General features: G+C 55.5%; 7 protein-coding genes across 7 annotated transcripts; 3 read left to right on the top strand and 4 right to left on the bottom strand.

Annotated features, from left to right (window-relative positions):
* Positions 1-21: 21 nt before the first annotated feature.
* BO86DRAFT_139417 (uncharacterized protein) lies at positions 22-267 on the bottom strand. The gene has a single exon (XM_025666180.1). It carries the CDS (start codon positions 214-216, stop codon positions 64-66), a length of 153 nt encoding a protein of 50 aa, XP_025531994.1. The 5' UTR covers positions 217-267; the 3' UTR covers positions 22-63.
* Positions 268-1,426: 1,159 nt separating this feature from the next.
* On the top strand, positions 1,427-1,903 carry BO86DRAFT_375642 (nuclear transport factor 2 family protein; the record flags this gene model as incomplete). Its single annotated transcript, XM_025670491.1, has 1 exon — positions 1,427-1,903. One exon carries the CDS (start codon positions 1,427-1,429, stop codon positions 1,901-1,903), a length of 477 nt encoding a protein of 158 aa, XP_025531993.1.
* Positions 1,904-2,040: 137 nt separating this feature from the next.
* Positions 2,041-3,657, bottom strand: BO86DRAFT_139406 (F-box protein). The gene is made up of 2 exons (XM_025666179.1): positions 3,070-3,657; positions 2,041-3,011 (listed from the first exon to the last, which is right to left on the bottom strand). The coding sequence occupies exons 1-2, from the start codon at positions 3,551-3,553 to the stop codon at positions 2,176-2,178; spliced, it is 1,320 nt and encodes a 439-aa protein (XP_025531992.1). The 5' UTR covers positions 3,554-3,657; the 3' UTR covers positions 2,041-2,175.
* A 361-nt stretch (positions 3,658-4,018) lies between these two features.
* On the bottom strand, positions 4,019-5,708 carry BO86DRAFT_139308 (N-acetylglucosamine-6-phosphate deacetylase). The gene is made up of 2 exons (XM_025666177.1): positions 5,185-5,708; positions 4,019-5,118 (listed from the first exon to the last, which is right to left on the bottom strand). Exons 1-2 carry the CDS (start codon positions 5,554-5,556, stop codon positions 4,192-4,194), a joined length of 1,299 nt encoding a protein of 432 aa, XP_025531991.1. The 5' UTR covers positions 5,557-5,708; the 3' UTR covers positions 4,019-4,191.
* Positions 5,709-7,173: 1,465 nt separating this feature from the next.
* Positions 7,174-8,767, top strand: fhpA (flavohemoprotein). Its single transcript, XM_025666178.1, has one exon. The coding sequence runs from the start codon at positions 7,270-7,272 to the stop codon at positions 8,524-8,526; it is 1,257 nt and encodes a 418-aa protein (XP_025531990.1). The 5' UTR covers positions 7,174-7,269; the 3' UTR covers positions 8,527-8,767.
* An 18-nt stretch (positions 8,768-8,785) lies between these two features.
* BO86DRAFT_330237 (RibD family protein) lies at positions 8,786-10,208 on the top strand. The gene has a single exon (XM_025668714.1). The coding sequence runs from the start codon at positions 9,057-9,059 to the stop codon at positions 9,945-9,947; it is 891 nt and encodes a 296-aa protein (XP_025531989.1). The 5' UTR covers positions 8,786-9,056; the 3' UTR covers positions 9,948-10,208.
* BO86DRAFT_434705 (fumarylacetoacetate hydrolase family protein) lies at positions 10,062-11,586 on the bottom strand (the record flags this gene model as incomplete). Its single annotated transcript, XM_025675913.1, has 3 exons — positions 10,062-10,722; positions 10,836-11,171; positions 11,232-11,586. The coding sequence occupies 3 exons, from the start codon at positions 11,584-11,586 to the stop codon at positions 10,175-10,177; spliced, it is 1,239 nt and encodes a 412-aa protein (XP_025531988.1). The 3' UTR covers positions 10,062-10,174.
* Positions 11,587-12,262: the final 676 nt, after the last annotated feature.

Genomic DNA, 12,262 nt, shown 5'->3' with positions numbered 1-12,262 from the left:
TTAAGTAGAGCATAAGACTCGGTGAGTTTGGTAACCCATCTTTTAAATGAAGATGCAAATCAGTCAGTTACAGTAGAAGCTTTTGAGTAGTCGAATTAAAATGGGTCCTGGAAGAATAAAAAATGCTGATGAGGTTTTTATCAAAAGAGGAAAATATATGTTGGAATGATCACTCAACGGTCTGCAGTCGAGGAAGATGGTCATGACAGGAACCATTCCTCCGGACGAGCAGATGCTGCCAGCGAGAAACGAAGCCTCCGGTCATTGGCAGTCTAGTTTGAGGCAAAGACATATGAGCCACCAGCAGAGGATGAGGATCGCTCTTGCGAAGAGCCACTACCACACCATGAAAAGTCGCTTCTCAGGCTTTCACCATGTTGCTCTCGATGCCCCAAGCTCAATGCGCAGTCCGGGGTGTTGACTTCTGCGTCAACGGCAACTCGGCTGTGGAACATCAGGGCATCGTCAGTCCGCAAGTGCGCGATGTCTTCGTTCGATACATCCGTGTCCAGCAGTGGGCAAGATACTCCCTTGTGGCTTATCGGTCCTGGTAGACGTGATGGTCAGTCAGCTCGGGATTGTTCATATACCTCGGCGACTCCCTCCTATTTCTCCCAAGTCTCCCAAGTGTCTCCTAAGCCAAAGCACCAGTTGCTCGCCTTGCGCAGATCGACTTTCCCATAGCCCAGCCACAGGGAGTTTTCTGCTGGGGTGGCCTTGATGTAGGTGATACCTTGTTCCTGGATGGACTGGCTGACTTCAATCAAACTTCCCCGCTGACCTCACGGGACGATGAACACAGTTCCACCCTTGGTCAGGCCTATAGACAGAATGCAGAATGATTGAAGCCGAGGGCGCTATGTTGTAAGCCCACTGAGTCGGAATCGGCATGGCGCGGGACGGGAGGGGAGAGCCAAGAAGAGACAAGCATTTCCTTGACGCCAGGGCACGGCTTACAGCCGCCCTAAGCATGAGGCATAAGTTCTCTGCAGGAGACTCTAGGCTCTTAATCGTACTCATTGGTGATCCCGGCGATGAGGGATTAATTCCCAGCACGTCTTTAAGGCGATGATTGGCACTAGAGCCCATCTCCTACCGGTTAGGGCCCCGGAGATTAGTCGCGGATTTTACGCCCTCGACCGAACGACTCGGTAGGAGACTCGGTATTTCCTTTCGGTCTCCGGCCTCTACAGCGCGTCTGCCACTCACGGGCGGGCTTGTCAGATGTCTGGATCTCTATCGGTGGTCACATTATAAAGAACTGTATGATTAGTAGTATATAGCCCCCTCCCACAATCACAAGCCCTACAGTGTACTGTACACCCGGTCCCCTTCCACCAAACCGCAACCAAGCCAAAGCAACCCCCAAAACAGCGAAACACAGCCATAGGAACCACTGAATTCTCATTACACCAACTCAAAAACAATGTCCTTCTTCCCCACCACCCTCCCCGCCCTCCCCCTGCGCGAAGCAATCATCGACCCCCTCTACCGCGCCGTCCTCTCCTTCGACGACGCCGACCTCCCCCTCTTCGAGTCGGCCTTCTTCGAGGACGCGGTCTTCGACTTCGACGGCCGCGTGATGGAGGGCCGCGCGGCCATCAAGTCCGGCAGCTGGGACCCTGTTTCCCAGCTGGACACCACCCACTTTTTGAGCAATGTGCGCATCAACCTGCCCGCGGAGGATAGTACCACCGCGACTGTGACCGCCTCGGCGTTGGCGCAGCATTTCCGCGCGGGCCAGGGGAATCAGCCTGATACTTCGCGGTTGACGAGTGGGGCGCTGTATTCGGTTGATGTGGCGAGGGATCTTTCGGAGGGAAGCGGGTGGTGGAGGATTAAGCGGTGGAGGATGAAGTTGGTGTGGACGGAGGGGGATTGGGGGGTTATGACGGGGAACTAACATTGAGGGCTGGATGGTGGGATGGGGATTTTGTTGGGGTGTGGGTGGGTGGCTGGACGTAAGGAAGGTACTTCATAGTAAGAGGTGGTGTGATTGATGGGTTAGTACACTGGAGGAGACTTGTTGGTTCTTTTGTGGGACGGGAGTGATAGCACGGACATATTGTGCCTATCGATTGCTACTCATCCAGGCACAACCTGCCAGATCTTGTTAATCGAGCGTGTTATTATCCGTGTTCATATTTCACAACAATGCCCCTTTGATGCAACACCTCAATAGTCCAACCCGTTATTCCATCGCAAGGCGTACGTGCAACAATGGCAGTCGAACCCGACATGCTCCTCTTCCAGGCTGGACCGGACTTTCTCATACTCGAGCTGCACGCCAACCGACCGAAAAGCATCATCAAAACACATCTTCGCATTGAGGGCGCGATGCAAGATCTCAGTTCGAGAGAACTTGGCCGACTGAACCGTGACGCTCCGCAGACGAGGCAGCGCCCCCGTCATCGCCCAGCGATAGACGAGTGGCAAAGTCTCCTGGTCTGGCACGCTGTACTCTCTATACTCCCGAAGAACCAACTTCTCTATACTGTCAGGAAGCAGACACTCCGTGGAGGGCCCACCCGCATCCGTACTGTCACCTCTCAGCACCGTCGGATCAATCGTTAGCTGCCGCAGACTCCGGAGATCCCGGAAGTCCAACGGCGGGTGGTAGCCGCCAATCGCATAGAAGTCTAGATCCAGACTGACCAGCGAGTCGGCATGCGTGCGAATAGCCTCGACGTAGCTCTGTCGGTTTGCCGGCCAGAATTCCGGGGGACTTGTTGCTGGGACACCTTTCCAGGTGAGGTGCGTCAAGGCTTTGGGGACACTCAGTAGCTCGCGCAACCCGCCCGAGGATACATCACAACAGAGCAGGGTGAGACTCTCCAGCCGGGTGGAGCGCGGCTCGTACTGCAGGGCGGGATCCAGGCCCCCGACGAGCGCTCCGACCAGGGTCAGGTCCCGTAGATGCGGGTGGACCATGACGGAGCTCCGGGTATCGAAGCTCCACAGTTCCGTGCGGATCTCTGGGTCGTAGGGAACGTCGTCCATGATCATGTGGCCTTCAGCGAGGAAATCAGCATCGTGTACTTTTCGGGAGAGGGGGATCGTCTAACGAACACGACTCCAAGGAAGGCAGGATATCCGCGCCCCCCGGCTGCTCAGCCTGCTCGAACAGCCGGAACCACTCCGCCGCGTAACCGTCGAATCTCTCCGCATTGCCCAGGTCCGGATCGTCGTAGTCCCGCGGCGCATCGTAGAGGAGCCCCTTGACCGTCAGCCGCCGGAGGTTGACCAGCCGGCGGATCGTCGGCACCAGACTCTCCACCAACAGCGGGTAGTATTCCTGCTGATTGGGGACATTGACATAGTGGTAGTGAATCAGAAGCTCGCGGATGTACTGCGCCAGGGCTGGGCGGAGCTCGAGTGCGCGAATGAAGGTTTCACCGTCGTGATTGCGCAGGTAGACGGATTGGTAGAGGATCGGGTCGACTAGCGCCTTGACTTGTCTGCACACACGCGCCAGGCGAGCGAGTGACGCCCGGGAAGAGATCTGGCCGATGATGGCTTGCAGGATCTCCGTGGGTAGTTGAAGAAGCTGCATTTTTGACGTGATGGTTGAGGAGATGCCAGAAGAGGACGGGGGAGGGAGCGGGCTGGCATTGGCGTTGGCGTTGCTGGAGTATATATGTGGCGGCTGGGTGGTTGGGGGCGGCGGGCCAGGCGGGTCTGGCCATTTCTTGATGGGCTATTTGTCGTTGTCAATTGCCTCAGCCTTGCGAGCCTTGACGAACTCGAAACTCCTTTGGAAATAGCAGGCTGTTGGCGGTGTGTTATCTGGCTAGTCGTGAAGATTGCAACACAACTTGGAACATTGTGATCGGAACCACAAGCCATCAGAGCATCGCTGCCACAGGCGAGAAATTTCACCACTCAAAAGCACCAGGGCGGAATCTACTATAGGGAGACCCTTGAAAGATAAACCTTGGATGGCAATAATTTAGAATGGAAATACAGCCTCTCTAATCTTTAAGCAATGTCTACTTTAAATACGCTGTAGAACACGATGCGCCAACCCCAATCTTGAAAGCAAGTACACAGCTCAACAGGTAAGTAGCTGAAGCCAACCATCGCATCCATAGTTCAGTGCTCTAGTCTACTTCATGCCGATCTGATGTTTTGACAGCCAAGTACCACGCTCAACGAAGCAAAATTAGCCAAAGGCAAGTTTAAATAGAAGACTCAAGCCTTCGAAGGAACAACACCACTATCATCTTCAGTGTCGAATACCTTCACACCCCGCTTCCACACCTGACGAATAGTCAAGGTCGGGCCGGAGAAGGGATCCTCTTCGTCATCCAAAACGATCAGATCCGCATCCGCGCCCTTGCTCAACGAGCCCTTGACTCCCTCCAAGCCAAGAAGACGCGCCGGGGTGGCCGTGGCGGCATTCAAGGCCTCTGCGGTCGAGGCCCCTGACCACCGACGGAAATTGTTGACGCACTCGATCAAGGTCGCGGAGCTTCCGGCGATCTTATCCGACCCCTCCAGGGTCAGCCGTGCGCCGGTCTTCACGATGCGGTCCCCGTTAGTCCAGTCGTAGACTCCGTCTGGTAGTCCACAAAGCCTCATGGCGTCCGTCACGAGAACCAGCCCGGTCGGGTGAGCGTTGTAGGCGATGCGGATTGAAGTCGGGTGCAAGTGGATGCCGTCTGCGATGACACCGTAGAAGGGACGCGGGCGATCGGTCTGACCGAACAGGCCGAAGACTCCGGGGTTGCGATGGTAGAACGGGCGCATGGCATTGAACAGGTGGGTGATCATGGTAGCGCCGCTTTGGGTAGCGGCGAGAGCTTGCTCGTAGGTTGCGTCTGAGTGGCCGATCGAATAGATGATGTTTTTCGAGGTAAGCGATGGGATTTGGTTCAGCATGTTGCCGACTTCCGGCGCCGCAGTGATCATTCGGACCGTTTGGGATGACCCGGTCAGATTGTTGGAGCCGTAACATTCCACTATGTCTTCTAGGCTCTGGGCTGCGCGCAGCACTTCGGATTTGTGTATGCCGTTGCGACCGGGGCTGATGAACGGCCCTTCTACGTGGGCGCCCAGTGACTCGGCGCCGTCTTGAGGCTGGGCATCGCTTTCTGTGGGACCTAACGAGGGTAGGACCTAGAGCAATAATTGCCACTGGTTAGTCGATATCTTCAAGCCAGGCAGTGCTTTCCGTAGACATACCTTCCAGTAAACCTCTGGCGTGGAGCTCACAACGGTAGGGAGATATGAGGTCACACCCATCCGAGCAAGGCCCTTGTTGACCATGCGCAGACCCCTCTCATATTCCTCGGTGGTGGCTTGGGGTACAGAGAAGTCAAAGCCCTGGGCACCGTTCAGCTGCACGTCGATAAGTCCCGGGGCGACGATGCGCCCGCCGAGATCAATGACCTCATCCGGGGAGAGATGAAAGTCGTAGAACGCTTCCTGGTCTTTAAGGATCTTGCCGGACAATGAGTCAATCCAAAGGTCTTCCTTCACGAGCTGGCTACCCTTCACAATCCGGCAATTTGTGAACTTGGTGATCCGGCGCGGCGGTGCGGTTTTCCCCGGCATATTGATAATAAGGCGGGACGTTTCAGAAGTATGAATCAGTACTGGTCAAGTAGCCGGACGTGAGGAGAGTGAGGTCTTGCGGCAAGGTGTAGAAGAAAAGGCCACAGCGACGAGCAGGACGAGGTGCATGGTAAATAGTTGCAGAGTCATCAGCGAGCGAGGCAACCCTGGGAAAGGATACTCGAGCAGGACGGTGACATCCAGCAGACAATGCCTTTGGAGAACGCGTGGACGGGCATGGAACCGGAAAGGAACACCCGAAACGTCACGTAGTAGAAAGAAAGGTGACATCGGCAGATTAGAGTTATCTTTCTCTTACTGATACCGAGTCATAGCGAGGAGTGTTGCCACGCATATGACTCCATGCACTGAAGGGTTCGAGTGGAGAGCAATCCACTGCCAGGGCAGCTGATGTGCTGCTGACCGGCTTCTCAACAGCCCTGCGAGATGCAGTAAAGCATTCCTTCAGCATCATCGGCGTTTCAGCATCAGTATCGGCAGCATCATCGAGTATCCTGACTAAGATGGCTGCATGCCGACATTGAACATGAGGTCACTGTATGATGGATGATGTTACAGTGCCAGCCGGCCACTTGCGGGCAGCCAGCGGGAGATTCCGCATTGGGTTAGCTCGGGTAGGCTAATGTCACCGTCACTTTCAGGCAGGCGAGGTACCTGGCCTTATCACGTGCAGGGATATAGCATAGCTTAGTAAGTAGAGTCATTAATTGGGCCCTCATGTGCAATGTGCAAGCATATATTATGCAACTTAGTGCAGTGTCTGACTAAGGAGTGCACACCCGGTCAGCACGGTCGGGCGGTCTCTGATAGGGCGGCCGCATGTTCCGCAATTCCCGCAGGAGCCGTTCTTCCGTCTCTTGGGTAGATTTTCTTGCTGGCTCTAGAACCTGCCGTTAACAAGTTAGTATTACCTAGTAATTATGGCCTCGCGATGAAGTTTTCCAAGTCCCACTGACTCAACACACCCGCGCCATGCCAATTTGTACCCATGGTTCCTGGATTGCGGTAAACCATACTCTAATCATACAACGGCCGAGACTCGGCCTCTGCCAGACCAGAATCCCCTAAAACTCCCGGTCGGACATGGGCTGATCCTTTTCGTATAATAATTTATTGCCTCATGACTGTTGGCTGGTCGTCCCATATCCTCGCTACTGCGTTCGTGTTTTATCTCTGTATACATCCCAGGGAGGAATATGGTCTCAGGATTGAGACTCAATACGAACGGGCATTGCAACAGATGTCTTAGTTATTATGAGGTACCCGACTACAGACTGCAAGCCACGCATTCAGGGGCCAATCCAGCAATTCAATCCATCCCGTAGACACCAAGACCGAGATTGGACCGTCCGGCTTAACATTGTCAGGAACCTGATTCGATTCGGGCTGTTTGGCGAGGTACCGACTGAACCAACTGTACCAACTGACTTCTTCCCCAGCTTCTCCGCGGAGATGTCAGTTTTCTTCCGCCCGATGCAAAAAACCGCATGAAAAAAAGTTCGTCCGCCACATCATGCATACCCACTCTATTGTCGACCTCCTGGGCCAATTGGTTGCCCATTGGCATATAAATACACCCGTGGGCTCACGGATGAAATTGCTTTATCCTTTGCATTCTCCAAGACATACAAATACATTGACATTGCATCAATCAGAACATTTGTTGACATATTGATATCATATCATTACATCATGGGTCTGACGCAAGAACAAATTGCCATCATCAAGGCCACCGTGCCTGTCTTGCAGATTCATGGCAAGACCATCACGACGGTGTTCTACAAGAACATGCTCACTGCACACCCTGAGCTCAACACCGTTTTCAACACGGCCAACCAGGTCAATGGCCACCAGCCCGTCGCTCTCGCCGGCGCTCTCTTCGCCTATGCCTCCAACATCGACAACCTGGGTGCCTTGAGTCCCGCGGTCGAGTTGATCTGCCACAAGCACGCCTCCCTCTATATCCGGCCCGAGCACTACAAGATCGTCGGCAAGTACCTCCTCGAGGCCATGGGCGAAGTCCTCGGAGACGCCCTGACGCCCGAGATCCTCGATGCTTGGGGTGCCGCCTACTGGCAGTTGGCCGACATCATGATCAACCGCGAAGCCGACCTGTACAAGGAGGCGGACGGCTGGACTGATTTCCGCGAGTTCCGCATTGCCAAGAAGGTGCCCGAGTCGTCTGAGATCACTTCGTTCTACCTGGAGCCCGTCGACGGCAAGCCTCTGCCGGCCTTCCGCCCCGGACAGTACATCTCCGTGGAGGTGTTCGTTTCGGAGCTCAACTACCCCCAGAGCCGCCAGTACTCGCTCAGCGACAAGCCGGTGCCGGAGTACTACCGCATCAGCGTCAAGAGGGAGGCCGGCCTCGAGCCCACCGAGCCCTCGGCCAAGCGCCACCCTGGCTACGTCTCCAACATCCTGCACGATCTCAAGAAGGAGGGCGACATCGTCCGCGTCTCTCACCCCTACGGTGATTTCTTCCTCGCCGACGAGGAGAAGCAGAGCAGCAGCCCGATTGTCCTCCTGGCCGCCGGTGTCGGCCTGACCCCGCTCACCTCCATCCTCAACACAATTCTCGACGGCCCCGAGGCCCAGACCCAGCGCAAGATCACCTACGCACACGGCGCGCGCACCTCCGCGGCGCGCGCCTTCCGCCCGCAGATCAAGGAGCTGGCTGCCAAGGTGCCCAACCTGCACGCTCTCTTCTTCACCAGCCACCCCGGCGCCGAGGAGAAGCAGGGCGAGGACTACGATGTCGCGGGCCGCCTGGACGTGAACCAGCTGGACAAGCAGAAGGACCTCTACCTGGATGACGCGACCACCAAATACTACATCTGTGGCCCGACCGCGTTCATGCTGGATGTGAAGCAGAAGCTGACCGCCGCAGGCGTTGCCGATGAGCGCATCAAGATGGAGCTGTTCGGTACCGGTGGTATCCCCGCTTGAGCCGATGGTTGTGCATATTGTGGTTACCAACTAGATCAGTCTTCGCATCTTCACGGATTACGATCGCATTTGTTTTCGTTTCTTAGATAGCATTATTAGCCTAGATACTCCTCTCATGATTTTAGATGCATAATCAAGATTTTCAATTTTCGACTTGGAGTTTCCAGAATTCTGTCTACGTACTCCGTACATGCAGAGTAGTAGATAATTTCCAGACACAAGCTCTGACAAACTTCAAGGTGTTCGCCAAGAACCCCCTCAAACGGCCACCGGTGAGGGGCAAAATCGCTGATTATCTCCCGTCGATAGTGGGGTAAGTTACAGCAACTACAGCACCTAGAGGTGATGCCTCATAGCCTAAGGCATGTTACATTTTTATCGACACCTTTCCCCGCAAACACTCCTTCACACCTCAAACACATCCATCAACAACTTAACCTTCAATACCTCACACGCCCACATCTCGATTCCCAACACACCAATCCTCAACCTCTCCACACCACCACCCAAAAAGACAATCGAGAAAAGCCATGACCACCCCCCCAAGCGACGCCCTAACCTTCCCCGCCTCCGACCGCGAATTTCTCGAACCACACCTCCCCCCCATCCCCTCGCCCGCACCCTCAACCACCACCCCAACCCAGAATGCCGAACCAACCCTCCCATTCACGACCCTCACCTTCGCGACCTCGCTCGACTCCTCCCTCGCCTTATCGCCAGGCACGCGCACCGTCCTCTCGGGCCCGCAATCCAAAGCCATGACGCACTACCTGCGCTCGCGGCACGACGCGATCCTGATCGGCGTCGGCACGGCCATCGCCGACGACCCGGGCCTGAACTGCCGAATCGCGGGCGTGGGCGGGTACGGAGCTGCACCGGGGAGTCTGGAGGGCCAACCGCGGCCCATCATCGTGGATCCCTCGGCGCGGTGGCGGATCACGCCGCAGGCCAAGATCGTGGAGATGGTGCGGCGGGGCCGCGGGCGGGCGCCGTGGGTGCTGATTGCGGCGGGGACGGAGGTGGACTCGGAGGTGAGGGGGGTGTTGGAGGGGGTTGGGGGGCGGTTTATTCCGGTGCCTTGGGGGAATTTCCCGGGGGATGGGGAGGGAAAGGGGAGGAAGGAGTTCGATTGGAGGCTGGTGCTGGAGTATCTGCGGCGGGAGGAGGGGGTGCGCAGTATTATGATTGAGGGCGGGGCGGCGGTGATTAATTCGTTGTTGGAGCCGAGGTTTCAGGGTCTGGTCAGTTCGGTGATCGTGACGATTGCGCCGACGTGGTTGGGGCGGGGCGGGGTGGTGGTTTGTCCGCCGCGGAGGGTGGAGGGCGGGGCGGTTGTGCCGGCGTCGCGGTTGACGGGGGTTAGGTGGTATCCTTTTGGGGAGGACGTGGTGCTTTGTGGGAGGATTAGGGTTGATTCCTAGGTTGTGGTTGATGGGTTGTTGAAAGAAAGGGGGGTCTGGGGGTTCTCCCCCAGAATACTTAAATTATTAGACTTAGGATTAAGGGGTCTGGGAGTTGAAAGAAAAGGGGGGTCTGGGGGTTCTCCCCCAGATACTATTATATTACTGGACTTGGGATTGAGGCTACCGCGGAGCTGAAACAGGGGGATCTGGGGGTTAGCTTCAGGTTTCTGTACAACAGCACTAATCTAAGCCTGCACTTCCTTAGCAGGAAGTATCTGCCCCGTACACTCGCCAAACCCGACTCCTTCGCCCGCCCAAGCAGTCATGATCACCACATCCTTATCGACAAGGTATGTCCGCTCGTCATCGTCGGCCAGCTTAGCCTTCACCTTGCCTCCTTTGGTCACTTCCAGCAGACAGCCATAGGACCCCTCCGCAGCCCCACTGACCGTCCCAGTGCCCAGAATCTCCCCGGTGTGTAGGTTGCACCCCGTGCTCGTCAGATGCGCGCACATCTGCCCAAGGCTCCAGTACAGCTCCTTCGCATTAGTCTCTCCCAGCACCGTCCTTCCCCCAGAAGCAGTCTCCAGCTCGACCTTCAGCTGGATGTCATAATTGTAGGCGCCCGAGTCCTGCAGGTACGGCGGGATGGAAGCGCTCTGCGGCTCCGGGCCGTCTGTGCGGAACGCCTCCAACGCCTCCAAGGTGACGATCCATGGGGAGATGGTCGAGCCAAAATTTTTCCCGTTCAGTGGGCCGAGGGGGATCATTTCGAAGCCTTGGATGTCGCGTGCTGTAGCGCTTTTTAGCCAAATACTCTTGTCTGTTCCTGCCAGATGGAAGGTGAAATGCCATGGAGGGAAAATCAATCTCGATGGCTTCACAGAGACTGCATAGTCGACGTACCACTCCAGTCATTCAAGAGCACGAGCCCGAATATATGTGCCTCAGCATCCTTGGCAGTAAGCCCCTGGCCCAACGGCAGCGGGGCGCCGATCACAATGCCCAACTCGAGTTCGTAGTCCAAGGCGCGCGTGGGCGCGTAGATTACCTCTTTGTGGGTCGTTACGGTCCTGTCGACAAAGTGGCCCCAGGGCCGGTGGATTGGGGTCCCAGAGACGGTGATCGTGCTGGCACGTCCGTTGTAGGCGATGGGAATGTGGTAGAAGCACGGCGGCAGGCTCTCGTGGCCGAGGATCGCTCGTCCGGCGTTGATGTTGTGGGCCTTGCTGCTGCAGAAGTCTGCGGAGGTTGTCGTTAGCTTTTGCTTGTGGAGGATACTTTTAGGGTAAGGTTAATGACCTGTGTAAGCTGGAATCGAGACAGGGAGATGCATCTGGACCTCGCTGATGTCTGCAGTGCTCCCTGTGGGGAGAGCCTCCACGCCATTCTGTAGCGCCACTTGCAGGGCGTGACGGACTTGCGTGTGGATTGTCTTGGGGAGGGCAGCAAAATCATTCAAAGTGGATGGTTCGAAGATTCCAGAAGGAATATCTGTGACCGAATTGAATACTCCGTTCCTTTGAAGGTCATCTAGGAAGATGACGGTGTTGTTAAGCCGAGTCACGCATTGCGGGCCAGCTCGCGTCGAAGACGAGGCGACACCGTATGGAAGGTTCTTGATAGAGAAATGATTGCTGTAATCGGAGGAAGCCATCTTGACATCAATCGCAGTGTCTCTGTATCATATCGAATTCTTGAGCATTTGCACATGATATATCAATGCAGTTGAAAGCTATTCCTGAGTTTGCAGTTTATGTCCACATCCCGAACATGCTCTCCACATTGCGCTGCCGATGAAACTGTCTGTAGCCTTGATTCCTTTTCCGCAGAAGAACTGCGACCCAACTAAAGCTCTCATCTCCAATGAACAAAGCATCTAGTACTGATTAAGTGATGCTCAAATGCTTTATTTTATTAGCCATCTCATATCAGCAACGTGATTGTTCAACAACCTGTCGGGAAGTCGTGTAATGCTCCTATTATTGAGCTACAGGCAAAATGTGAGAAACGGCTCTGGGCGCCGATGAGACAGATAGAGCCTTGAAAACACAAAGCTTTTTCACAACTTCCACGAGACGACCAATCCATGGAACCTAGTAGCAGGATTGCACTCTCGTCGGCGCACTTGGTAAATAGCTTGAAAAGTGCGGAGTAAGTCAGGATGCCAAGGTAGAGCGCCGTGGGGTAAATGCACAGTCCATGCTTAGCTCCGCAAACTCCGCTGCACGTGCCGGAAGGCCCACTGCTAACTTATCGCCTATCGCGAAATCGCAGCTGCAAGCAGCAAACAACGCAAACACATCCGTCCCCAGCATCTGGTCACGTGGTCG

This window comes from Aspergillus japonicus, assembly GCF_003184785.1.
Source record: "Aspergillus japonicus CBS 114.51 unplaced genomic scaffold BO86scaffold_4, whole genome shotgun sequence".
In the NCBI taxonomy this organism is placed as follows: Eukaryota; Fungi; Ascomycota; class Eurotiomycetes; order Eurotiales; family Aspergillaceae; genus Aspergillus; species Aspergillus japonicus.
The sequence above is the reverse complement of the archived record's forward strand: the minus strand, read 5'-3'. Positions and strand labels throughout refer to the sequence as shown.

What these genes read in the sequence shown, in the direction of transcription:
- BO86DRAFT_139417 (XM_025666180.1), bottom strand. Translation starts at nt 216, where the DNA reads ATGGTTCCTGTCATGACCATCTTCCTCGACTGCAGACCGTTGAGTGAT.
- BO86DRAFT_139406 (XM_025666179.1), bottom strand. Translation starts at nt 3,553, where the DNA reads ATGCAGCTTCTTCAACTACCCACGGAGATCCTGCAAGCCATCATCGGC. An exon ending in CCTGCCTTCCTTGGAGTCGT is followed by an intron (nt 3,012 to 3,069) that starts GTTCGTTAGACG and finishes TCCTCGCTGAAG; the next exon opens with GCCACATGATCATGGACGAC.
- BO86DRAFT_139308 (XM_025666177.1), bottom strand. Translation starts at nt 5,556, where the DNA reads ATGCCGGGGAAAACCGCACCGCCGCGCCGGATCACCAAGTTCACAAAT. An exon ending in CGCCAGAGGTTTACTGGAAG is followed by an intron (nt 5,119 to 5,184) that starts GTATGTCTACGG and finishes TTATTGCTCTAG; the next exon opens with GTCCTACCCTCGTTAGGTCC.
- fhpA (XM_025666178.1), top strand. Translation starts at nt 7,270, where the DNA reads ATGGGTCTGACGCAAGAACAAATTGCCATCATCAAGGCCACCGTGCCT.
- BO86DRAFT_330237 (XM_025668714.1), top strand. Translation starts at nt 9,057, where the DNA reads ATGACCACCCCCCCAAGCGACGCCCTAACCTTCCCCGCCTCCGACCGC.